The 24,594-nt window shown below is 44.0% G+C and overlaps 1 protein-coding gene across 8 annotated transcripts in view; it reads left to right on the forward strand.

Annotated features, from left to right (window-relative positions):
* Window positions 1-24,594, forward strand: part of LOC147034757 (glutamate receptor ionotropic, kainate 2-like) — a 186,191-nt gene that overhangs the window by 131,434 nt on the left and 30,163 nt on the right. For 6 of the 8 annotated variants that reach the window (XM_085888295.1, XM_085888304.1, XM_085888333.1 and 3 more), the window contains 6 exons: window positions 8,713-8,829; window positions 8,916-9,149; window positions 9,385-9,524; window positions 9,636-9,692; window positions 9,791-9,844; window positions 20,881-21,078. In XM_085888295.1, coding sequence (XP_085744421.1) covers window positions 8,713-8,829; window positions 8,916-9,149; window positions 9,385-9,524; window positions 9,636-9,692; window positions 9,791-9,844; window positions 20,881-21,078 — 800 coding nt within the window. Of the gene's footprint in view, window positions 1-8,712; window positions 8,830-8,915; window positions 9,150-9,374; window positions 9,525-9,635; window positions 9,693-9,790; window positions 9,845-20,880; window positions 21,079-24,594 lie in introns of those variants that run through there. The other 2 variants (XM_085888331.1, XM_085888348.1) reach the window with 2 other exon arrangements.

Below are 24,594 nucleotides of genomic sequence, written 5' to 3' on the forward strand. Positions count from 1 at the left end.
CCGAGCTCCATTCCGAACGAACTCAACCACGAACCCAGACTCCAGACGAATTCCTCTCCTCAACTGGACCCCGAACCCAGACTCGTACCCAACTCAACTCCCGGGGCCTCAGCCCCGCCTTTTATGGGGCTTGGGGGGGGTGTTTGGTCCTTCACCTATGACCCTTCACCCCCCGATGGCTCCGCCCCTTTTGTTATTTTGATCCGATCTTGCCGTCAAATGCGGAGAAAGCCTACGTGGTAGAAATCACCAGCCCTCACCCCAACGAGGGAGTCCCCGCGTCTGTCGGCGGAGATGCCGCTCGTCCGTGGAATGCCGTTGCTGGCAAAAAGATGGCGGCGTCTGTGGAGATGAAGGTGAGGAGACGTTGTTCGTTTGTTGATGTGGTGAGGGGATGTTGGCGGTTGTCATGAAGGTGGTGAGGAGATGTTGGCGGTTGTTGGTTAACGTGGTGAGAAGATGGCGGTTGTTGAGAAGGTGGTGAGGAGATGTTGGCTGTTGTTGAGAAGGTGGTGAGGAGATGTTGGCGGTTGTTGGTGAAGGTGGTGAGGAGATGTTGGCGGTTTTTGAGAAGGTGGTGAGGAGATGTTGGCAGTTGTTGGTTAAGGTGGTGAGAAGATGGCGGTTGTTGGTTAAGGTGGTGAGGAGATGTTGGCGGTTGTTGAGAAGGTGGTGAGGAGATGTTTAAAATAACGATAGGACAGAATAACACTACCTCAAAGATGCACAGCTCGGCTCACGAATAATATCCGTTAGACATCGGTGGGGGAATCTATCTGGACACACACTTATCAACATCATTGATCTTCGGGGAACCTGAATGGTGATCTGTGAATTTCCTCAACCGTAACACTATCCCCTCCCCTTTTTACAGACTCGTCCCGAGTCGTCAAATTTTCGTGTGCCTTCATGTGTAAGTTTCCCCTTGTACGATTTACCTTCGGATCCCTGAGTGCGACATTTGGTGTATCCGTGTCCCAAAAGTAAATAACCTACGGGCTGAGTAACTAAATAAACAAACTCACTCGTACAGACGACTTAACTAAAATTGCCGGCTCTACGACAAACATGCAGGGGGAGTAAACTCATTTACATTTTACCTTAACCTTAACCTTATACATTTTACACTAAACCATGGCCCAGGACTGATGGACTCTGTGGGAAAAAGGGCATGGCAAAGTTAGTCATAGTTTGAGGGTGAGCGCCCCCGTAGCTGAAGGTCGGATGTCTTCGGGCCTGTTCAAAAGGCCCCGTTGTCTGTCACAGAACCTTTTCATGTCTTCAGCTGCTGGAGGCAACTCACCCCAACCCGGCATGCCATATGCCATCCCACAGGCCATTTTTGAAGCAGCGAGCCAGGCTGCCCAAATGCAGTCTCTGGCTCATGAAACAAATGCAGGTATGAACACAAACGGTGCATGGGCTCCGCCAATGCAGTCCCCGTGTGCGGCTGCCTGCAGGGCAGTCCCTGCAGAACACTGGATGGTATTGACGCAAGCAAACACAATGGTTGGCGGGGCTGCCTGCAGGGCAGTCCCCGCAACTTGCGCGATGATCCTGGCGCACATGGTAATGGATGGAAACTGGGGCAAATGCAAACGCAAGGGCTAGCAGGCATGGGGTCAAGGCAGAGGCAGGCAGACAACGCAAGGCCGGAACAGGCCGCTGTAGCAAAAACAGGCCGGCAGGTGAAGCTGGCCGGCCTCTTATCTCATTCTGGAGGTGTGTGGAGGGAGTGCGGTGGTGCTGGCCGGTCTGAAGCTGGGCTCGGACCTATCCTACTGTCTCCCTCCCAACCTATCGCCTTTGCCTGTCTCTGTCCATACTCACTCCCTTAGTTTGCAAAAAATCCAATTTAGTCCCATCTTAATTTTTTATTTTTAAAATTTTTTTTCTTTCCTTTATAAATCGTCTCCCTAACCCCCATTATTGTCTCTGTCCGGCTAACCTATCGTGTCTCCTAGCCTACTCCCAACCGCTATGTTCCCTTCCTGGAGGGGAGTAAGGGAGAGCGAGTGCCCTGTCTCGAGGCCCAATCAAGCCTCAGAATGGCCTCCTCGTATCTCAGCGATCTAACCCAAGGTGTGTCCAGCGGCCTACAACGAGAGCGAAGGGATGGATGGTGCAGAGGGGTACACTTCCCTATCTACCCTCACATTTATTAACTTTTAACTACCCCAGGGCTTTCCAAAAGCGCCTGTCGCTTAAACTATTGGTTCTACCAACCAAGATTCCCGTCACCTGTGTTGGTGTCCTCTCAAATTTGGGCCTTGCCCTCCAATTTTCCCTCGTGCCCTCGCACGCTTTCGTGGCTGGGACGCGTGGCTCCCTAAAATCTGGGAAGTGCCCCTCCAGGGCTACTCCACCTTGATGCTCACGTGGCAGGCTGGCACCACTGGCCCCTTTCCCCCGGTGCCCGTGACCACGACACTGCCCACATGGCTATTGACGCCATGGGCCCCGCATGATGCGGGCCCACCCGTTCCCACTATGCTATCCCGGCCCCTCTTGGACCCTTGGCCTACCGCGGCTGACTAGCTTGGTGCCCGGGGTGCCCACTAAGCGATACTCACCATTTGCAGCCACGCTCCCAGCCCGTCAACAGGACTCCTGCACCCCTCCAAACGGGTTTCGAGCCTACATTTGCACCGACAGCAAAACGACCTCCATTTTGTCAATTTGACTAACCCACTAACTCGCATTACACTGACCCCGGGGTCCCTTGGATGGAAATCACTCCTCCCCCCCAATCACTCATCGCACCATGCATACCACATTCGCTCCATACACTCAGGCCCGCTGGCCCTCACTCACTCATTGTGTTTCAATCCATTTCATTCCATCGCTGAACACTGCCATTCTTCTCACTAAATCCTTTAACTACCTCGTGCTCCCTCGTCATCCCTTAAACTACTGCACATCCTTTTAACCTAGGTAGTAAAGCTACATCCCCACAACACACTTCCAGTCTGTCCATGTCTCCAAAATCAAAAAATCCATTTCCCATCCTCCAAATCTAAACTAAAATCCCACTAACTAACCATTCCACGGGCTCCATGAGGAACAACCTCTGTCCCCATGAAGCCGGTCCAACTAACTCTAACCCATCCCCCTAACTGGTGGTGTTCCTGTGCCCAAAGCAAGGGGGTCTTCCACCCCTGCCAAGGGAATCCTGTTTACCCGAAACGGCGAGGCTTGCTTTTCTTTTTTTATTTTTATTTTGCTTTTATTTGCGCACCAGCGCGGCAATTCACAAACCGCACTCTTTTCGCGTAACGTCATTGCAGCTGTTCGCGCTTCGCGCACCTCATCCCTTCTCGGACGGTAACATCCGGCAGGGATTCCCCTCCTGCCGGATTCCACCCATGCAGCCACGACGTCACCCTGCGCATCCCAAGCAAGCCTCGCGTTTCGAGGGGTTCCCCACGCGAGCACATGTGCTCTGCTCATGGAGCTTTACACACATGCTCGCCTGGAGAACCCATCCGGTCCAAATTCATCTATCCAGCCCAGCTTCTGCCCGTCCGCGGGATCGGCTTACATCCACCGCGGGCGTTTCCGGACCGGATTTCACTCGCGCAGGCGAACGCGGCGGCCTCGTGCGAAGCACAGGACGGACCCCGCGCGCTGCCGTGCGAATCCGGCATGGTCCTCGAAACGGCTACGCCCGCTACTCGGCCTTTGTCTCTCGTCTGGCACCGTCTTTGTTGCCATTCCACGCATGCACTACCACGTGCCATGACGCTCACACACCCTTCCATGACACTCGGACACACGGTTGCATGTTCCCGCATATCAACTGTCATCTCCCTTTCATACCGCGACCTCACACACGTGGTTCTTCTTACACACGGCCTTTCACTCACGCATGCCATTTCACTCACACACGCGGTTTCTCTCACACGCTGTTTCGCTCACACACGCTGTTTCCCTCACACACACGGTTTCTCTTACACACAGCCTTTCACCCATGCCATGCGCGCGTTTCAGCACGCATTCCGCCACACTCGTAAACACACACACCAGGACAACCACGCTGGGAATTCGCACTACCACAAGGGGTCCCGGGGCATCCATACCCCCCAAGATCCGCGTGTACCCGTCCACAGCACTTGCCCCCTCAAACTAGTTCGGCACGACCGGACCCACCTTGTCGTGATCCGCTTCAAGGGGGCATATTCCCTCCCCTCGTTCCAGAAGAAGGCTATCCTGCTGCTGGCACCGGGTCACGACACATTCCCCAAGCTCCCCTCATTGTCCCTCACTAATTCCATGTGTGTGTGTTCGTCTTTAATATCTTTTAATTCACCCTCTATCTCTTGTGTCTCTGTTTCCGTGACTATTTGCATTTCTGTCACCTCTCTTGTTTCCTTCGTCTCCATTATTATTTCCTCTACCTCCTGCGTTTCTATACATTTTATTTCTGTTGTCTCTTCGCGTCTCGTACACGTCTCAGTCACCCCATTTAATTTTTCCCTCTCTGTCACCGTCACTTTCTCCGTCACCTTTACGAGTCTCGCCCAACACGTTTCAGACTCCTGGGCTCCTGTTATTATTTCCACTGTCTCCATTTTTATTTGTGTCTCCTTTACTGTCAATTTTTCTGTTATTTCTTTTAATTCCTGCGTTTCTCCTTGTGTCTCCTTTATCAGGGTTTGCTCCAATTGTGGTGTCATCCGACGAGTGATGTCAATCAAGTCCCGCACCACTAACGTTCCTCCCTGTGGTGATGTCACACATCCCCTATTATTGTGCTGTTCTACTTCCTGGCTCCATTTGAGTCGTTCTTCCTCTCCGAGCTTTTTGAGGTGTTCGTTATCTTTCTGGAGTTTTTCCATCTCCGTGGACTCCAACTTTGCTCTCTCCTTGAGTTGGTTAATTTCAAATTCATATTGTTTTTGTTTCTTATCCCACTGTCTCTCTTGTTCGTCATTCTCCAATCTCGTCGTTTCTTTCAATTGGTTGATATCTCTCTCTCTTTCCTGTTTCATTCGTTGTTCTTTCACTACTCTTTCTTGCATCTCATTCTTTAGTCTTGCTTTGGCTTCTAATTGTTCGATCTGCACAGTGTGGTTCCTTAACGTCTCATTCTCCATTCTTGTTCTTTCCTCTCTCTCAACATCCTCAGCTCGTTTTGTAATTCCGTCTCTTTGTTTTTGGTGTTTCTGTAACTTGGAAGCTTTTGTTTTCTAATTCCTTTCTCGCCTCCTCACCTCTTTTGCACGCTTCCTCCCTCATTTCATCCATTCTCTTGCTCATCTCCGCACCTCTTTTGCATGCTTCCTCCTTCATTTCGTCCATTCTCTTACCGTGTTCCTCGAGTTCTTCCAGGCGTTTCTCTTTTCTTTTTATCGTCTGTTCTCGGATTTCTCTTATCCGATTGCCTTCTCTTACCTCTTCCTTCAGTTGTTCAAATTCGGAATCGTGTTTCCGTTTTTCCTCTTCCAGCTTTGTTTCCCATTATTTTTCCAAGTTCTTTCTATTCCAGGAGTTACTAATTTGCTCTTCCTCTATTTTTTTGTTCAGTTTGCTCTTCTCTTGTTCCAACTTATGGGTACTCCACTCTACTTTTCTCCTTTCATCCATTAGTTGGTCAATTTCCGATTCATGTACCTTTTGTTTCCTCTCCGCTTCTTCCCATAATTCCTTTCTTATCTCCTCTTTTCTTTTGCATGCTCCCTCCCTCATGTCTTTCATTATCTTACTGTATTTCTCACTAATTTTTAGTTGAAGTGCCAGTTCATTTCCCCTGCTCTCCAAAGCTGTTCTGACTTTTCCACCAATTCTTCCTTTCTTTTCTCCAGAGATTTCTCTCCTCTTTTTATCTTCTGTTCTTGGCTTTCTCTTATCTGATTGCCTGTTTTTACCTCTTCCTTCAGTTGTTTCAATTCCAAATCGTGTTTCCGTTTTCCCTCCTCCAGCTTTGTTTTCCTTTCTTCTTCCTCCCTCATTTCTTCCTGTACATCGGCCAATCGTGACTCCGTGTGCATATAATCCTCATGAACCCCGTCTACGCGCCGCCGTGCCTCGTCCAATTCAATGGCAAATGAATGCAATTCCCCTATACAGTTATCACCACACCTCCACCGCTCCAAGGCCTCCGACAATTGTGTCTGAAGCCTGCCAATGCATGCGCCGGCGTCCTGCCATGCCTGCCATGCCCCTGTGGTTTGAACCGGTGGGTGGGAGCCCCCACCCCGTGTCATGCTGTTCGTTGTGCTATCAATAGCAACCCGCTCACGCCTCGTTCCGCGCTGAGGTGCGGCCGCGCCGCCATTTTGTGACTCCGTTTTTGGTTGCCGGTAAAGTTCCTGCACAGGTCGCTCCCACTGATGATGATTCGTGGTACGATTATAATAAAACGAACCTTCCCGGGTCATGGATTCTACTTTAAAAAATATTTCCCCCTGCCCCCGCTCGCCTTGCTCTGCCATTTTGCGTATTGGATTTAAAAAATTTCCACGCTCGGAATTTGATGGAACCAGAGGGTCACCTCGCACACCCTTGATCCGGTTCCGTTAATTTGGTTTGGAGGCGGGATGGGTTTGAATCCCACTCCCTGACAACAGTGTTGTAGTTCTCACCACTCCAGCGTGCGGACGACCACTTTTAGCTAATTCGCGACCGCATGCGCCCACCAGCCGTGGCAATCCTAGTCACAGCTTTCGGATCAATGCTGAAATCCAGCTACGGGTGTGTTTTTAACCACACCGTAAATCAGCCAACTCTTCTGTCCACACGCGACAGGGTTGATCGCCGAATTGTCAACTTACCTAAGTATTCGTGCAGACAAAAATGCCGGGGATTTACACCTCGACGGGACCTGTATGGACACGAGCCGCTTTACGCAGCTCGCGCCGTTTACGATTGCCGAGCGGTTTATTATCGCCAAGCCCCGTCGGACTCGATTATCTTATCGGCTATTAAAAGCCAGCTATTATTCCGAACCCAATTACGGCAGCTCAATGGAGGAAGGGACGCAACGAGCAGATGAATATTCAAACAATGACATTTATTTCACACGCATGCAGTCATTGAAGCAATGGGGGTAAGGGACAGGACACGAGCAAGAAAAACCTACAGCCGTTGTTTATTTATTATGTACCCTGATAACAATTCTACTCATAGACAAGGCGCCGCAGACTTCCATGCAAAAACCCAGAAAGAAAAAGAGAGGGAGAACAGGGCCCGTAGGCCTTTTTGTTGCACGGAGCTGTGGAGACCGCAGGAGCTCCGCGAGACCGCGCAGGTTACCTGCCACCCTCGTGGTGACTCGCTGGGTGACCCTCGACGTCTCGTCGTCAACACAGCAGCTGGTGTATTGACAGCTCGGTTAGTCCAGGCCTAGCCGTGCGGCCTGCTCGATCGGGCCTAGCCGATGACGCCTCAAAGGAGCGAACGGGCCTTGCTTTTTTAGAGTTGATGCTCTCTTAAGAGCCCGCTCACTCCTCAGCGTCACACTGGCTGGCGACTTCTCTCCGGCTGCCTCCACCGACCCATGATTCGGCACAGCACTGCAGGCTTGGCTGGACTCCGCGCTCCACTCCGAACGAACTCAACCAAGAACCCAGACTTCAACTGGACCACGAACCCAGACTCCAGATGAATTCCTCTCCTCAACTGGACCACGAACCTAGACTCGTACCCACCTCAACTCCCAGGGCCTCAGCCCCACCTTTTATGTGGTTTGGGGTGGGGGGTTTGGTTTTTCACCTATGACCCTTCACCCCCCCCCGCTGGCTCCGCCCCTTTTGTCGTTTTGATCCGATCTTGCCATCAAATGCAGAGAAAGCGGATGTGGTAGAAATCACCAGCCCTCGCCCCAACGAGGGAGTCTCCGCATCTGTCAGCGGAGATGCCGCTCGTCCGTGGAATGCCGTTGCTGGTGAAAAGATGGTGGCGTCTGTGGAGATGAAGGTGAGGAGACGTTGTTCATTTGTTGATGTGTTGAGGGGATGTTTCCTGTTGTCGCGAAGGTGGTGAGGAGATGTTGGCGCTTGTTGGTTAAGGTGGTGAGGAGATGTTGGCAGTTGTTGAGAATGTGGTGAGGAGATGTTGGCGGTTGTTGAGAAGGTGGTGAGGAGATGTTGGCGGTTGTTGGTTAAAGTGGTGAGGAAATGTTGGCGGTTGTTGAGAAGGTGGTGAGGAGATGTTGTTTAAAATAATGATAGGACAGAATAACACTACCTCAAAGATGCACAGGCCGGCTCACGAATAATTCCCATTAGACATCGGTGGGGAAATCTATCTGGGCACTCATTTAGACATAACTGATCTTCGGGGAACCTGTATGGTGATCTGTGAATTTCCACAACTGTAACAATATATATATATATATATATATATATATATATATATATATATATATATATATATATATATATATATATATATATATATTGTTTTAATCTTCGAGTTTCTGAATGGCAATATCCAGAAAAAACACAATACATACCGACCAGACAAGTGTGCTATAAGTTTACACTGGAACACACAAGGGAAATTATATAAAGCATAATCTATTGCTCAAATGACCAGAATAGGCAAAAGTTTGCATTTTTTTCTCAAGACGCTCACTTTAAGTTCATTAACTTTCTGCATATCACTCACTAACTTGCTTTATAAAGTTACTTAGCTGATGATTAAAACTTTGCCTTCAGGATTATGTACAGATTAACCATTTTAGCATTATGTATTTTCACACATGTTCAGGTGTTGTATTCTTGAACACAAAGCCAGTTGAGGAAGACAAAATGATGCAACTTCTGCATTGCTGTGAACTATTTTTCATACCTGTCACAGTCAACCATGGCGAAATACAGTTTCCAGGTACAACAATTGCAAATATATACCATAATCTCAAAAAACTTCATTTTTTTTTATTGCAACTCTTGCATATCAGTCTCTTCTCTCAGATTTTTGGCCACAGGAACAACCCATCTTGATTGTAGATGGTACTGAAGAGCCACTCCTGCCAAGACTGCCTCTGAATGCCCCACCTGTGTTCTATGTGAACCAGAACTCATTCCGTGACATGTCACATCAAGGCCAACAGCTGATGCCCAATGCATCACACTTATTTGGCACTGCGGGACATCTAGCCATTGAGCAGTACAACTGGACTGCAGCAGTTTACCTCTATGATCACGGTTGTGTTTATGAGATTTCTTCCATAATCAGCTGTTAAAACGAAATAAAATATGAAATAAATTATGTCACTAAATTATTACTACCTGACAAAATTAACGTTAGATCATGCATTGCAACCATACTTGTTTCCTTAAAAAATGCTTTCATTTTAGAAAATGTTTGTTGGTATCTTTAGTCAATTAAATATCGTAAATAAAAAACATGCTTTCATTATCCTTTGTGAGATCTTGACAGGAAAGAATATAGATGTAGATTTCTTGGACAATCTCCAGAAGAGGATGAAGGTGATTACAGTGAAGTTGAAAGGTCAAGCAAATGGAAAAATAAATGAGACTGCACTGTGGTTTATTCTCAAGCAGATCCGCCAAGAAAAGGTGAAGATATTGTTGTTCTCGATATACAAAGAACATGTGTATGATTTTGAGGGTAAAGAATTGAACGTTGTGATATAAAATAAGTTGTAATTGTAGGTATTTTTATGACAGGTACGAAACATCATCCTGAAATGTCGTGGGTCATGGCTGAAGACAGTATTTAATCAGGTTCGTTTCTTTACTTAATGGAACTTAATGAAATTGATAAATTTTATGATTGTTGGGGGGGGGGACATCCTAACATGCATCTCCATTTGGAATGACAGTCAGAAACGCATGGCTTGCTCAGCAAAGTGTACCACTGGATCATCCCAACACTGGTAGGTTACATCTTCATTTTCATTTGTGCTTTTATTTTTTTTATCTCCTATTCATGCTCAAACTATGCAGTCCATGAGGGATGGTTTACCATGTCAGATTTATAATACAATGCTCATTGTTGATTTGCACAAGGTAATGATCGTCTTGCAACATTTACATCTTTCTGACCATGTCATATAACATAACTATCATGTAACTGAACATAAAGAGTAGAGTTAATTTTCAACTTCTTGAGATAATTGCACCTCGCACATTTTTTTTATAGTATAATAAATGTGTGAGATATAATTAGATATAATTATTTTCAGATATACGTACATGCATACATAAATACAATTGCCTTATTTAATGTAGTAGGATGTTTTAGTTTTTTGTAATTTTTTTAGTTTTTCACAACTGTTGACAATATCTGATACTGTGAATGCAGTAAGTTAATCCATAATATTAACACTGAAACAGTGAATGGATTTGCACAATGCTCTTATTGTTCTGATTTAGTCACAGGTTTTAGATCGTGAAACTAATTGTGGAGCCAAGCAATTTGCACAAAATGATTCACGCAGCAGTTTTATAATGTACTAGCAGAGGCACCTGCACCTTGTGCAGAAATAATTTGGAGTTGACATATAAGAGGATTATTTGTAATACTGCCTACCACCAGATGGCATGATACGATACACATTTAAATCAAGAGAATTGGGGTCTTCCCCCCTCCCCCCCCTTCTACTTATACTCTTCCATCAAAACAAATATAAAATTATATCTTTTTTTCATAATTTTATCTAAGCCGGTTCTGGTTTTTAAGCAACGGTTGGTTCTCTCCAGGGGTCTCTGCCGACTTTCTCAAAGATAAGTTTCCAGCTGTTTGTTGCATTTTGATTGTTGTTTTGTTGCTTTCATGTTTACTGTGTGTTCCTAGTTCAGTTTTGTTTCAAAACTTGTGCTAATTTGGTGAGTATTCATCGGTCTTTTCATATCAGGTTTCCCTGAGGCTTACCCGTCTTCTCGTCTTTGTGCACGATCATGTTTATTTATATTTTCTCCCTATTATCATCAGTTTTTATTTTCTCTACTTTTCCCTCCACCCTCCTATCCCACCCAACTATACCCTGTTTCATGTCTTTAAAAAAAAAATCTCCCCCCCCCCTTCTCACCTTATATCCCACATAACCACGTCTGTCGGGAGTCCCCGCGTCTGTCGGCGGAGATATTGCAGGTATTGTGGACTAGAAAGTTATTCCACGTGAATAAGAAGACTCTTATTCTTCCTTCTCCTCCCTCTTCCCTGCCAATCCCACTCTGATCTTGAAGGTATTCACGACACACCTTCATGACCTTTTCTTCAAACTTTTCCTTTACTCTTCCCCCTCTTCCCTAATCTTCAAAAATAAATAAATAAATATGGTCTCTTACAATGCTTCAACTTCCCCTCTCTTGCCGGTTCTTCTTCTTCAAAATCATGTGTTCAATTTAACCTTTCTTTCATCCCGTGTTTAAAAATTCCATCTGTTATAATGATTCCTTTCTCCACTCTGTCAATTCTTTTGCACTCCATCCATCTTTCAATGTATTTAAATGAATCTCTGACCGACAAATTTTTTTAATCTCATTTTGCAATGCTTGTTTGTCTTTCATAATTAATTGTTCTGTTTTTCCAGCTTAAATGCAAATTCATCCCTCCTCCTTACTCCTCCCATCTTGCCTCCCATCCTCGCATCTCTCCACTGTCCACTACATTGATAGCAGCTTCTCCTCTCGTATCCCAAACTGTATGCTCTTCGAACATCTTTGTTCTCCGTTCCAACCCAACAAATGTCTCACACTCTCATTCAGCACACTCCTCAATATCTCAAACACACTCTCTCTTTCCTCTCATCACATCTCCCCCTCTTTCCACCCCCTCAAATCTTGTTCCTCCCCCTGCCTGCTCCCACCTATACCATACCACTACCCAGTCTCATCTTTCCACCTCTCCCCACCCCTCCCTTCGCCCTTCTCCCCCATGACCGTGCCTGCTCTCATCGTCTCCCCTACCTCTAAAAGCTTCCCTCTCACCCCTCCCTCTCAATTCAGCCACCTCCTCTCTCTTCAAAGAAAACCTCCTCCCTCTTCAAACCTCCTCCCTCAGCAGTAAGATAGGGTAAAGACCAGCAGCAATGTTTAAGGATGAAATATAGGGAAACTTGGACAAATGAGGAAAGTGGGAAGGAAAAAGAGGAAGAGAGGATGCACAGGGTAGACAAGATGGATATAGAAGCAAACTTTCAGGAAGAACTGAAAATTTGGAAAAGGGTGCAATTGGAGATGGGTGGGGGGATGACAGGGGAAGAAAATATCATGGCTTTGGATGGGGTTTATCTAAGATGGTGGTGAACAGCTGTCTTGAAGACCTGGAGGGAAGAATGAGATTTTAAGAGAATGTGGAAATTTATTCCACAGGTGGGAAAAAGGAGGGACGAATGAGTGGGAGTGAGCAGTGATTTTCGATTTTGGGAGTTTCTCCAGAAGGTGGTTGATGATAAACCGAGTGTGCCCTGCAGAAACCTTTGGGGGGGGGGCAAAGCATGGAAAGAACAGAGGGTGCAAGACCAGAAAGGAGTCGGTATAAGACAGAGAGGCCACCGAACTGTCTGCGATGGGAAAGTGATAGGCCCGTGGACTCAGCTTCAATGTGGGAGATTCCATGAATCTTTCTTGAAGGACTTGGTTTCCATAGTATCAAGCTGAGCAAGGTGTACGACATGGGAGCCAACCCAGATGGGAGAGCAGTACTCCACCAAGCTGTGGATAAAGGTCTTGTAAGTGGACAGAAGTTCAGGTTTGCCAAGGAAAGACTTTGTACGACGAAGGATGTACAGTCGGCGACTGGCTTTGAGGCCAACTTTGAAATGTGGTTTGTCCTAGAAAGATCATGGCTGATGGTGAGACCCATGAGTTTGAATGACTGAACTTCCTCAAGGGGATTGTTAAAAAAAAGACAGACTTACCAAGTAGGCACCATGATTTTGAAGGAGACCAGATTGATACTTCAATCTTGAGGTTTGCCAGATGTTGTTTCCTGGCTCTCATAAGTTTATCTCAGGCTGCCTTTGGTTGGATTTGCCTTCAGGGAAAAGAAGGCAAGTTTTCTCAAGGCAACTGCCTCACCACTGGATTTGGTGTACAATGGGCAGGAGGATGGGTATGATAACTGAAGATGACATGGGATGGATCTGTGCATAAGAGACAGCATGTTTCTGTTGAAGAATTCCCAGGGTGAGTTGATATCAGGGGCAGTAGATGTAGGAGACCAGTCCTGAAGTGAGATGGCAGCTTGCAGTCCCTGCCATTCTGCCTGAATGAACTGCCAGACTTGCCAACACTGAAGCAGCTCTCTGAGAATAGCCAGAGAGCTGTTAACTCTCACAAGGACATGATCAGATGAACCAATTTGAGCAGAGGAAGAGCAGGACACATTAGCAAGGAAGTTTGGCATCACCAAGTCCAGAAAGGAGGATTTGCCATTGGCAGAAATCTGGGTCAGAAAAGTCACAGGTAGAAAAGTTAGTGAAAGAGGTACCAACAACCAGCCAATTAGCATGGTGAAGGATTAAATCTCCACATACGAGTCAAGCCTGGTGTTGACTTCATGGTTAAGGTGACTGGCTTAAGATCTTAGGATCTTGAATTTGAGCCCATATTTTCCTTTGAATAACACCAGGTTGGTTGACTCCGCCTGTCATCCTTTCCAGGTCGGCAAAATGAGTACTGGCTTTCTGGTAATAGGGGTACTACATTAGTGGCACAGCAATTATGCAACCAGGAGCCACATGCTACGTACGAAACAGTAATAATTAAAACCACATATGAGGAATCCATCCACCCATTGGGACCATACTCTGTGCAGAGCATTGGTGCTGCCTAAGCAGTCTCCTGGGCGATTGGGCTCAACCCTGGACGAGTCGCCACTCCGATACAGGATACAAGCATGCTGGCACTCATTTTGCCGACCTCAGAAGGATGACAGGCTGAGTCAACCCCCTGGTGTTAATTCAGTGGCCCTCTGGGCTCAAACTCAGGACCCCAGGAACCCAAGCCACCACCCTAACTGCAAAGCCAACACCAGGCTATGTATATGCAGTTGAACATCACAATTCAATGCATGCATTTTTGCAATGCAAGAATAATTCCATGCAAAGGCAATGAAGCAGCTCAAATAAACTATATTTGCATACCCTACCAATTCACCGGTTTGTGGTGTATGGTGTGATGTAAAAGTCACGTCATTAATTGGTGCCACATAAAGCAGCCAGAAGTCACACATCAACACAGACATTGTCATGCTGGTGATAGGGGCACTGGTGGTGGTGCTCATGCATAGAATGAGAACATCCTAATGTTGTCTCTCAGAATATAAGGGACAATTGCAACTTGTAAGCGTTGTTGTCAACTGTAGTCAAATGCTCAGCCAGGTTGGATCAGTCGCATGTACAGTTTGAAGCACCTTCTGACATTTCTCTATTTGACAATTTCCTAATTTGTTCAAATCTTTTGTAATAAGAACAGGTAAGTAAGGTAATAAGATTTATGATTAATTGCATAACATAGTGCATGTGAAACTGATATGTGCAGTATATGATAATCCAACTGATGAGAACGTTACTGTGACATGTTTCAGATGGATATAACAACTTAGATGTATCTGTGGTCATCACATAATAGATGGCCAAGGCATAGCCAGCAATGGCATTGTCTAATCCAACAATGAGGTTGTCTGAGTTGAATAATAATAATAATAATAATAATAATAATAATAATAGTTAATGATTATAGATTATTGTCTGGAGGCTAATAACTGTAAAATATGTGATAAACTAAGGAATAAATATTGTGTGCTCAACACCAGGACATGAATATTCTTCCTTTTGCTCACCAAATGAAAACATGAATCAATGAGCTATACTTTATTGCAAAACAGGAATGTGCAAAATAGAACATCAAAACTGTGCTGGGTTAAATACCGTCCCAAATTTCATTCATTCTAATTTATTTCATTAATCTATTCTAATTATTTATTGATTGCACACTTGCAACACTGATAAATAACACTGATCTGCGTCATTTCAGAGGTCTAGGTTTTCTCAACGGTTCCTATATACTTTTTGCATGCTGAATTTAGAAATGTATCTCATTTCGCTCAATCAGGTCAAGTTTTTGGAGATGGGTGGGGGCTACGCTATCTCAATTTTAAGGAAAAAAATTTTTTTTGTTTTTTTTAATTTGCTTTTTTTTAATTCAAAATCAGACCTACATTGGCAGAAAATGTACAAACTATATATAAAATGACGCACAAGTATCGTTAATGTGAAATTCAACATTAAAAAGACGAAGGAAAACAGCGACTGCTGGAGCGACTGAAGTTGGGTGTTGCCAGAAACAACAATTTATCTATATTTTTATCCTCCGCCACGTGGCGGAAGGGGGATGTTGTTGTCACCCAGGTTGTCCGGCTGTCCGTCCGGCTGTCTGTCCTGCTGTCCGTCCGTCCGTCCGTCCGTCCGGGCGTCAACATTTATAGCTGTGAGTGCGATAACTCATAAACTGTTCGCCATATCGATTTGAAATTTGGGTCACACATGTACCACCTGAAAAGGAAGAACCCTATTGATTTTGGGCGTGGCCGGATCCAAGATGGCCGACTGGGGTGGCCATCTTGAAAAAAAGTTTTTTTGTAATAAATGGAAAACCGCTTATCTGATTTCAATTATTTTTGGTTACTACGTTCCTCACCCCTGGGGAACTTTTTCGAGATGATGACCAAATGGTGTCTTGTTTTCAATTCACCTCCCTCATTATCTGGAATATGTATGACCTTTTTCATTCAACAGTGGGGGATTCCCCATCTCTGATGGTATATTTCTGAAATTGAAATGAAAGTAATTGAGAAGGCACTTTCTTCCACATTAAGTGTACTTGTGTGTCATTATATGTATAGTTTGTACATTTTCTGTCAATGTAAGTCTGATTTTGAATTAAAAAAAATTTTTTTAATTAATTTTTTCCTTAAAATTAAGATGGATATTGTTGGTTGACTTGATAGTTGGGGGTGCGGTTAATGTAGTAAAACTTGATAGTGTCACTATCAAAAGGCCAATGTGGCGGCAGTGGCGGTGGTGGTGGTGGTGGTGGTGGTGGTGCAGAAGAAGGTGGCCAAGATCGTGCTGGGCAAGTCGCTGGCGGTGGGCAAGATGGTGCAGGTGCGGTTGATGGTATCGATGGTGCCGGTGGCCAAGGTGGCAAAGGCCAAGGTGGCGAAGGCTAAGGTAGCCAAGGCCAAGGTGGCGAAGGCCAAGGTGGCGAAGAATGATCGTGTGGCCAACAATGATCGTGTGGCCAACAATGATCGTGTGGCCAACAATGATCTTGTGGCCAACAGCTCGGTTGTTTTTTTTTTTCTTGTTTTTTTTCCCTTCTATCGTCCCTTTCCCGCCTGGGAAAGGGCACCACCAGGGGGAGGCGGCGCGGGCTCCACTGGTGCTCCACAAGTTCCCTGCTGCAGATGTTGTTGCAAGCTGTTAGGGTTGACAGCAGAACGGAGCGGTGTCGGTTTGTGGAGATTTTTGCTCCATTTGTCTTGCACCTTAGTGATAGTGATAGTGATCTTGCACCTTAGTGATAGTGACACACTTGATAGTGTCAAAATATAGTGAAATTGAAAAACTTGACCTGATTGAGCGAAATGAGATACATTTCTGAATTCAGCATGCAAAAAGCATATAAGGACCGTTGAGAAAACCTAGACCTCTGAACAAAATATTTCAAATGCAGCCCAGTGTTATCGGTGTTCAAAGAAAAATCGATGAGAGTACTTAAAGGGCACTAACTCTTGAATAAAAGGTCAAGGTAAAGATGAAGACATTTTGGATTAACCTCAGTCCATTATCTAGCTACCAGATTTTGTAATTGTGCTATAACAATTTTCATGTTATGGAGACACAAAATGCCTTGGCATAATATTAATAATAATAATAATTATAATAGTGTTCCAAAGAATATACTGTCGATATGCCTTTCCATTCAGAATGGAAAGTTCTATTAATTTTCATGTGCTCATTGAACGATCTACATATTTTATTCACACCAAATTATGTACCATATTTTCCGGTGTATAAACTGTGGCCATGTATTTACCGCACCCCTGTTTTTCACCCTCAAAAATTTTTTTTTTCCGTTTTATTAACCACACTCATGTTTTTCATCCTCAAAATAAATGAATATATTGATCATTTTATTTTTGATCTCGATATAAATACTTTTGTACATTAACTTTTTATGGAGTGACGGAGGTATCAACATGCTTACTCCCATGTCCGCTTCATTTCGGCTGTCTTATTCTCATTTTCAAGAAGTTGAAGAGAGAAGAGAGGATACCAAGAAGTTATTTTTCTTTCTTATTTTTTAATATTATGAAGAGGAATTTTTTTTTGTTACTAGAAAAAGGAAGAAAAGGGATTCATACCGGTATCATACATATTTCTTGTGAATTTGTGCCCCTGAAAAGGGCCATTTGGGTTTGATGATACTTTTCAGCTAAACCCGAGGAAATCCTCATCAATGCTTTCCTCGTCAAAGACAGCACATAACTCCTTGTCCGAATCAGGGTAGAGCAAGTCCCCATTGCTGTCCATGTCACTATCACAGTCATTTGCAGCATCCTTCTCTCAAATGATGTCCTTTGTGCCGTCCATGTTGTTGGAGATGCAGTATTTGAGAAATGCTCGCTTGATGATGTCCGACGGTATCTCCTCCCACACCTTGATGGTCCAGCCACAGATCATCGGAAGGTGGACTTTTCTCATCCTCCCGCTCTTGGTGTAGGTCTTCTCCCCACTCATTATCCAGTTGGACCAGCAGCGATGTTGCCTTTTCTGGAATGGCATGCGCACCCATGCCTGGACCAGTCCCTCGTCTATCCACCCCTTCTGCTGCACACGAACAATGATGCTGGCTGGAAGCTTGTCTTTGTGCAGTGTCTTCCTCTTGAACATGACACAAAGGGGAAGTAAAACATGCTACCGTTTGCAGTCCAGGCGAGCATGATGGTGAATCAGTCCTTCTCGTGACCAGTAGTGTTGATCGTCACATTGCATTCCCCATTCACTGTGATGGTGGTCCCTCTCGGTATGTTGAATGTAAGGGGGGTCTGGTCACCATTCCCGATCCTGCTAAGGGGAGAGCCATGCACTTGCGAAGCTTGATGATATAGGACTGGAAGCACGTCATCTTATCGGCCATATCACTAAGCTCCTCACCTTCGGCCTGAGAGCAAGCGTTGAGATGGCGTAACCCTCTGCTCTCTTCTCCCAGACCCAAACGACAAGACACTCCCAGAGCTGCTGCAGCCACTTCACTGACTTTAACCCTCAGCACCTTCTTCTTCCTTGGCATCTTCTTTATCATTGCCTTGCTCGTTCTCCAGCACCAGATGATGGACTTGTCCATGCAGAATCGCCTCCCAGCTTCCCGGTTCCCAAGCTCCTCTGCAGTCTGGCAGATGAAGAGTTTGAACGCTGTGGTGAATGTGCACCTTGACATCTTGATAGATAGAATGGATGATATGTGACGTAATCTGGTGACGTAAGCCGAGGCACTCGCGAAGCACAAAATGGCCCTTCTTGAGGGTCACGTGACCACCCCGAGCCTGTTGTCGGATGCACGTAAGTTTGCGTGCAAGCTTATTTGAGGTGGGTGCTCCGTTAATAGTCTCCAGCTATTGTGAATAATTCTTCTTTTGATGTGAGACAAGGTGTTGTTCTTCTTTTGTGTTTAATAGCGTTTTCAGGGCCGCAAGGCTCTATACACGCCAAGCACCTAAACTCTGGGTGTCTCCGGACATTTCCGAGCATGACTTTATTTAATTTTCACACATGGTTAATAAAACACTCAACAAACTCTTAACCTGAACCAATTTTCAAAATTTAAACAGTGGAATTGAGCTTATCACCAGTTCCGACTGCTAAAAAAACAAGTGTTTATTTGGAATATAATTGAAATTCAGTATTGATCGTATTTAAAACTGATTTTTTTTCTATACCTTTGTATTGTAGGGCCACTGAATTAATACACTCGGGGGTTGACTCAGCCTGTCATCCTTCCGAGGTTGGCGAAATGAGTACCAGTGTACTGGTCCCGGTTTATGCCCCGGTAAGAATAGGTGTACCATATCCCTGTGTGTCGTAAGAGGCGACCAGGGTTGGCGTCAGGAAGGGCATCCGGCCATAAAACATTGCCTCAAGAAAAAGCCCAACCCCTGCACAGCAGGGAAAAATGGCTGTAAAAACGGTCAACACCTTTGTATTGTAGTGACTCACTAATTTTCTCAGTAATTAATTAATTTTTCAAACATGTGAACTCTGGTAGTCAATCAGTTGCATCTTTCCGGAGTGCCAATCAATGCGCGGGATGTTAAAAACCGCCGAGGACTCACGGGAGTTTTGTGATGACGACGTGTTGGAAGCTTGTGTGCCTTCACGTACAAGCCTTTCTCATCCCTCTTCATGAGTCACTCAAAACGTCATTTAATAGTGAATTTTGGTTCGACTTTATCAAGACTATTGAGCGAAGTGGATTTCGTTTGTTTGGTTAAACAACCACGACTGCAACGAATGAGTTTTCCTCTTCTGCTTGCCATTTTTTGGCGCCATTCTAAAGCTGCAATGGCTCAGCATCATTAAATCTTTCCTTCTTCACCAACCGTTGTGGGGGAGGCGAAGGAGTAATCATCAGACAGACTTCATCTGCAACACATCATTGCATTGTTCATGTGAGTGAGATTTCTCTTGTTCTGGTTTAAGCATCATCATCTTAACCAGTATACTGAAAGGGAATAATCACCACAGTATTAACCGCACCCCCAACTTTTACCTTTTTCGCCAATAAAAAAGTGCGCTTTATACACCAGAAAATAGGTAGTTCATTACCTATCCATTATCAGTGATCCAGAGAGCTATTCCAGCAGGGACATGTACTCATAGTAGGGCCATCCAAGCAAACGGGTTAATGTGGAGATATAAGATGAAAATCAGAATTATAACATACCTACAACAAAGGTGAGAAGAACAAAAGAAAGTTACTGTAAGAGCTATTCTCTTCCCCACTATATATTAAAACAAGTAAAAAAAAGACATAAAATGTCATAGTCGCTTTTGTTTTAGTAATTTTTTTGTTCCGGAGTTAAAGGGATAGCTCATATTTATGTACAACTAAAATTACCGCCAGTCTACCAGTAGACCATCTTTGATCAGATTGCAAAATAAAGTGAGGTGCATGTGTATGTACTGTGCTTGTGCCATCGTGTACTGTGCTTGTGCCAAGTTTGAACAAAATCGGACCATGCATGTCGGAGAAATGGTTGAGGACACGTTTGAGTAACAAAATGGCTGCCAGTCATCCACCTTGGATATGATCTTGAAAACAAATGATGTGCGTCTGCAAGCCAAAATTCTTTATCTGTGTGCCAAGTTTGAACAACGTCGGTAAATGCATGTCTGAGAAATAGTTGAGGACGTGTTCAACATCGGGGGTTTTTTTTACAGCCGCCAGTCGGCCATCTTGGATCTGATCTGGAAAAAAATGACGTGCTTATGTAAGCCATCATTTCTTATATGTGGGCCAAGTTTGAACAAGATTGGTGAATGCATGCCCAAGAAATGGTTGAGGACGTATTCGACATTTTTTTTTACAACTATAATGGCCGCCAGTCGGCCATCTTGGATCTGATGTCGATGTCATCTTGGATCATTCTCGAAATAGAAAGTTTAAAATGTTTTGTAAAAATGTTTATGCAACAAATTTTCTCCACAAAATGTTTTACTAAACTTCTTTCAATAATAGTATTTCAAAAGTCTTTGCAGAGTCTTGAACGTAATTAAGTGGAAATTAAGTGAAAAATCGAAATTTCATTCAGTATAAGTTTTAAAACTGAAACTAATTGGCACCCAATGAGCAGATGACAAAGGGAATTCAACCAAGTATGCGTTGTCTGTCTATCTTGCAGCAGTCCGAAACACAGCACTTTGAGCAGATGCTTCCGCAATCAAGTGGTGCACATTTCTCATTGTTTGTGTTGAGTGCAAGCCTACCATACTTACAACACGTACATTGTAACTGCACCATAACTTGTATCCTTCTGCATGATCTGAACATATTCCTCCAGAAAGTCATGAAGAATTGTTTGAGTCTTTCTTCCAGCAAGGTGGGATGACTATTTTATATTCTCAATATAAAAGTTTATTTCAAGCTCTCCAGCTGCAGCAATATAATATGAGTGCTTTTTATTACTACAGGAATAGTAAATGGTACAGTCTCATCTCTGAATTATATCATTTATATTTTTATTGCAAACTTTGATTTACTCCATTTCTATATTCCTTTATTATTTTATAAAGGTGTTTTATGACCTTTTTGTCTTTATGTAATTTGCATTCATGCTTCTTTACAAGTTTACTTCATTGTAAGAAATGCAGGTAAAAATTCAGGTGAAAATGCTGATGTCATGAAAGGCAAAATACATATTATTTTTCTTTTTATAATGCTACCCATATTTATGCCTCCACAAACGAAGTCGCCGGTGGCATTATGTTTTTGGGTTGTCCGTCTGTCCGTCCATACGTACGTACTGTGCATCCATGCTAATTTTCTTTGTTACCCTGCGCTCACGAAGCAAAGGGCAGGGTTAAGCGATCGGTCACGTACACACGTGCGTACTTATGTACGTACGTGCGTACGTATGTGTCTGCATTTTTAAAATTCATTTTCTCAGCCTCCCCATGGGGAATAAAATATGTTGATGATGATGTCTTAGGTGCCTTCATTATGACGTCATAATTCGACAAGTACAACACTTGGACCTCTATATCTCCAAAACTGCACCAAGGAAAAATTTGAAACTTGGCACATGGCAAGTACTCCATATGGGGAATAAGTGCGATTTTTTTATGATGTCATACATGTCTTTGTTATGACGTCATAATTGCATATGTATAACGCTACATCTGATCAGTTTGAAAATTTGTGAGGGTCATCTCAGGATAAATTGGTCCACAGAAAACAACAATTGATGATGTCATTGGTTATGTGGTTTGGCAGCCATACTGTTAAAAAAAAACCTTCAAAAATCTTTTCTTTATCGATATTTAAAAATGAACAGATCGAGGCGAAACTTTATAGGTGTGATCGACTATCAATAAGAAACAAAAAGTTCTCCAACTTTGGCAGCTATGATTTTTTCTGAAGAATAAACCTTTAAAAGTATTCTCCAGAATGGCTTGACAGATTGAGGGGAAACTTCACCCACGTTTTTCCCAACCCTTGAGGGTTCCAGGGTGTTCACAAATAATTAATAAGTCACACTGTCTGGCAAGCATATTGGATTGAATGAAAATCTTTAAACAAATTATTTCTCTTGAACCGCTTCTTCAATTGATGTGAAACATCACAGTTATGATATAGTAGTCATGAGGAACATATGTTTTGATTTTCAAACTGATTGGACGCATGGTCTGGCAGCCAGAATTATTTAATATTTTGAATCTAGGTTAAAATTAAACTTGGTACACATATGTATAATGATGTAATAATGTTGGTGGAAGTATATCTGTTGACTTCACGACGTTGAAGAGTGTCCTTCTAGTTTACTATGTTTTACCTTCAGTTGATTTAGTGTTTCTTTTCATCTTATTACCATTTTTTTTAAGTTTGCAAAAATGAAATGGACCAGTCTCATGTGTGTTTTTTTGCCATTGTTATTTTGTATTTTAATTTTTTACAATGAACTACTGTCTAATGTGGAATATTTTTGTTTTTCATAATTTGTTTCATTGATAAATATCATGGTAAGCATTCTGTACATCCAATTTAATCTGATTTATAGTAAATGTATGAGGGCTGGCAGGATAGCCTGGAGTTGTGCACACTTAATTTTCAGCTGTTCGGCCTGGGTTTGAATCGAGACCCAGCTAGAAACTGTCATCCGCTGTTTCACAGGCTTGGTGAAGCATCAATGTGTGTGCCGTCACTCGGATAGACATTAAACTTGGCATCCCATCCTCCAGCATTATTTGGTGGCTTTTAAAGATCCCATTGTGTCCCGTGAAGAGTTAGTGAGCAATCACCAACACCGGAAACAAATTCCAAATTCCTGGTCCAACGTACTTAATCAAATGCCAGGCCAGGCCAGCCAGTTCATGAATAACATGAGCCAACTAGCAGGGCACTCGGTTGAGCGCATACCTCCACCACGCAATGCCTGATTCACAAAGAACATATTGGGCACAATAAATTTTTGAAATATCATGCTAGATATCGCTTTTGGAATGAGATGTTGGACGAGCAGGTGTCCACATACTTTTGGCCATGTAGTGTGTATCGGTTTCGCCCAATCTCTCAATGGTGATGAATCACTTTAAAAATTATAGTATCCGGATCCGGATCTTCACCGAAATCGAAGAAGTTCATCCTTGTCACACACCCAACCTGTCCACAAAATTTCATCCGAATCCATCCACAACTTTTTGAGACTAATAAACGGACCCAAATGCAATACCTTTAACGTTCTCCTTCAGCGAGGGTAACAAGAAGATATAAAATTAATAGCTGCAGGATGAAATCCTTGCAACAAAATTAATTAAATGCCCTGATTTCAAGTGAGGTTTATAAAGTCTGTCACACACCCAACCTGTCCACCAATCATGAACAAGATTAATTAAATATCTAGGATGGATTTGTGCCGATAGATATACCAGTGAAGAATAATGGAGGGATCTGATCCCGTGTGGCTTTGACTTTTCTGTACAAGGCAGAGCTGAATGTAATATTTTCCTCATGGATGCATATTTCACCAGCAAATAATTTTTCTGTGCAGAATAACTTCATGTAATATGAACACAAAACAATTGAAGGGCATATTTATATAGCCGCAGCCATGGTGGTTAGGTTAATTCCCCCAACCCAATTGTCGTGCATGGGCGGTTAACACCAACCAGGCCGGATCGCCGAGTGGTTTTCTTTTGAGGCGAACACGTGATCCTCGGAGATTATGGCGCGCACGGATGGAGCAGACGGAAACACAGCACTACTGGTTTATACTTCAAGCCACGACAAATAGACAACACAAGCAATTTAAAATACACATGGGCATTTAATGAAAATAAGTCAAATATTTACAATAGTAATAATTCAAAGTGTATTAATAAAACGTAAGGTCAATTAGAATCTAAAGTCGAGGCACCTCTACACATGGATTTTAATGTAAACAAGGGGAAAATAACAGAAAGAAAATCCTCCCTTTATTCTGGCACTTAACTTTGTCCAGGGATGGTGTTTATTGAACTTTGGGGTCGAGCCGCTTCGGCCTGCGCAGGAATATACGCCCAAAATGGCGCCGAGCCCCTCTCTGGGCAGGGAACGTACATGAGATAATTCTTGAGGCGGTATTCAACACGAGGGCTCACCAACCGCTGTGTGGCTTCTTCTCATGAACGAATATGCCGAAAGTTCCTCTCTTACACGAGGTCCACTCACAACGATCGTGCACCTTCCTCCTCGACCACACGAGGCGATCTCTGAGGCCCTGTAATAAGGCCACGAGGCACGCTCTTCTTCCCTCCTCAGAAACATACACACTTCACGGCTCAGCCAAACAGGAATAGCTAATGTCTTTCCCAGCTTACTGTAAATTCACCAGCATGAAGACGAGAATCACGCAGCCATT

The sequence above is a fragment of the Eptatretus burgeri genome, chromosome 1, assembly GCF_056783735.1.
Source record: "Eptatretus burgeri isolate ZD-2024b chromosome 1, Ebu_testis_v1, whole genome shotgun sequence".
In the NCBI taxonomy this organism is placed as follows: domain Eukaryota; kingdom Metazoa; phylum Chordata; class Myxini; order Myxiniformes; family Myxinidae; genus Eptatretus; species Eptatretus burgeri.